At 30.5% G+C, this 1,172-nt stretch overlaps 1 protein-coding gene across 1 annotated transcript; it reads right to left on the reverse strand.

Annotated features, from left to right (window-relative positions):
• Window positions 1–275: 275 nt before the first annotated feature.
• On the reverse strand, window positions 276–914 carry LOC112603165 (protein FAM200B-like). The gene has a single exon (XM_025351617.1). It carries the CDS (start codon window positions 912–914, stop codon window positions 276–278), a length of 639 nt encoding a protein of 212 aa, XP_025207402.1.
• Between the last annotated feature and the right edge of the window lie 258 nt (window positions 915–1,172).

Below are 1,172 nucleotides of genomic sequence, written 5' to 3' on the forward strand. Positions count from 1 at the left end.
AAGCATACAATGCGTCCATTCGGCATCCGTGACTACTTCTTTAATACGTCGTACCACACCAACATGCTTACCCGTCATTGATGCTGCGCCATCAGTAGTTATGTCAACACAATTTATCCACTGAATATTATTTTTTAAAAAGAATTTTTCTAATGAATTATAAATATCTGCACCAGTAGTAGTTTTGCTTAAACTATCGCAGTATAAGAATATTCCCGTCAAAATAATATCTGATAAATACAGATAATATAGCTTTATTTTGAACGTCTGTACTTTCATCCAACTGAATAGAATAAAAAAAGTATAGGTTTTGCGTTTAATCTGTTTAATAATTGTTGTTTTAAGTTTTCGTTTATATCTAAAATACGTCTCTGAACAGTATTATTTGAAGCTGGTATTATTTTTAGTTTGTTTGCTGCTTCTTTTCCTAATATTTCTGTACACATATCTATTGCAGCAGGCAGAATAAGATTCTCGCCAATAGTGTGTGGTTTATTATTTTTAGCGATTCTATATGCTAATAAATATGAGGCCTTTACACCAGAAAATGTAGTATGACAATAAGTTTTGATTGCATTTGTATTATTTACGAATTGGTCATTTAAACGTTCAAAATATTCTTTAGGTTTTTTATTTACATTTGGATGTTTAGTTTTGAGATGCCGTTTTAATTTGAAGGGTTTTAAACTTTCGTTAGCTAAAATTTCTCCACATACGACACATTGCGGCTGAACTATTTCATTAGATTCACAACTTCGAAAACCAAATTGAATAAAGTCTGTATTATAACTACGATTACCCGATGGTGTTAATTTTACTTTAGGTTTTGCCGAACTGACTGACTGAACTGGTTGTACATTTGTGTTTTGATTTGTATCATCGGCTGTGGTTTTACGAATAATAAATTTATCCATCACAAATTTTGAACTTGAATCATAAAATTAAATTATTTATAAAATATTAATTAAGCGTCGAATCATGAAGTAAAACGTTTCGCTATAACCGACTCACTACTCACCTATACGTACACTGCTTAGATGCATTGTTGTCGCATGGTTAATCGACAAAAGATTATCGTAACGATATACTATTCACAGTCATTAGCGTATTTACCGATAACATATGAGAAAAAATTTACCATTCTCGAAATCTACAAATAATTATTATTATCA

This window comes from Melanaphis sacchari, unplaced genomic scaffold, assembly GCF_002803265.2.
Source record: "Melanaphis sacchari strain LSU unplaced genomic scaffold, SCAv2.0 Contig991_pilon_pilon, whole genome shotgun sequence".
Lineage (NCBI taxonomy): Eukaryota > Metazoa > Arthropoda > Insecta > Hemiptera > Aphididae > Melanaphis > Melanaphis sacchari.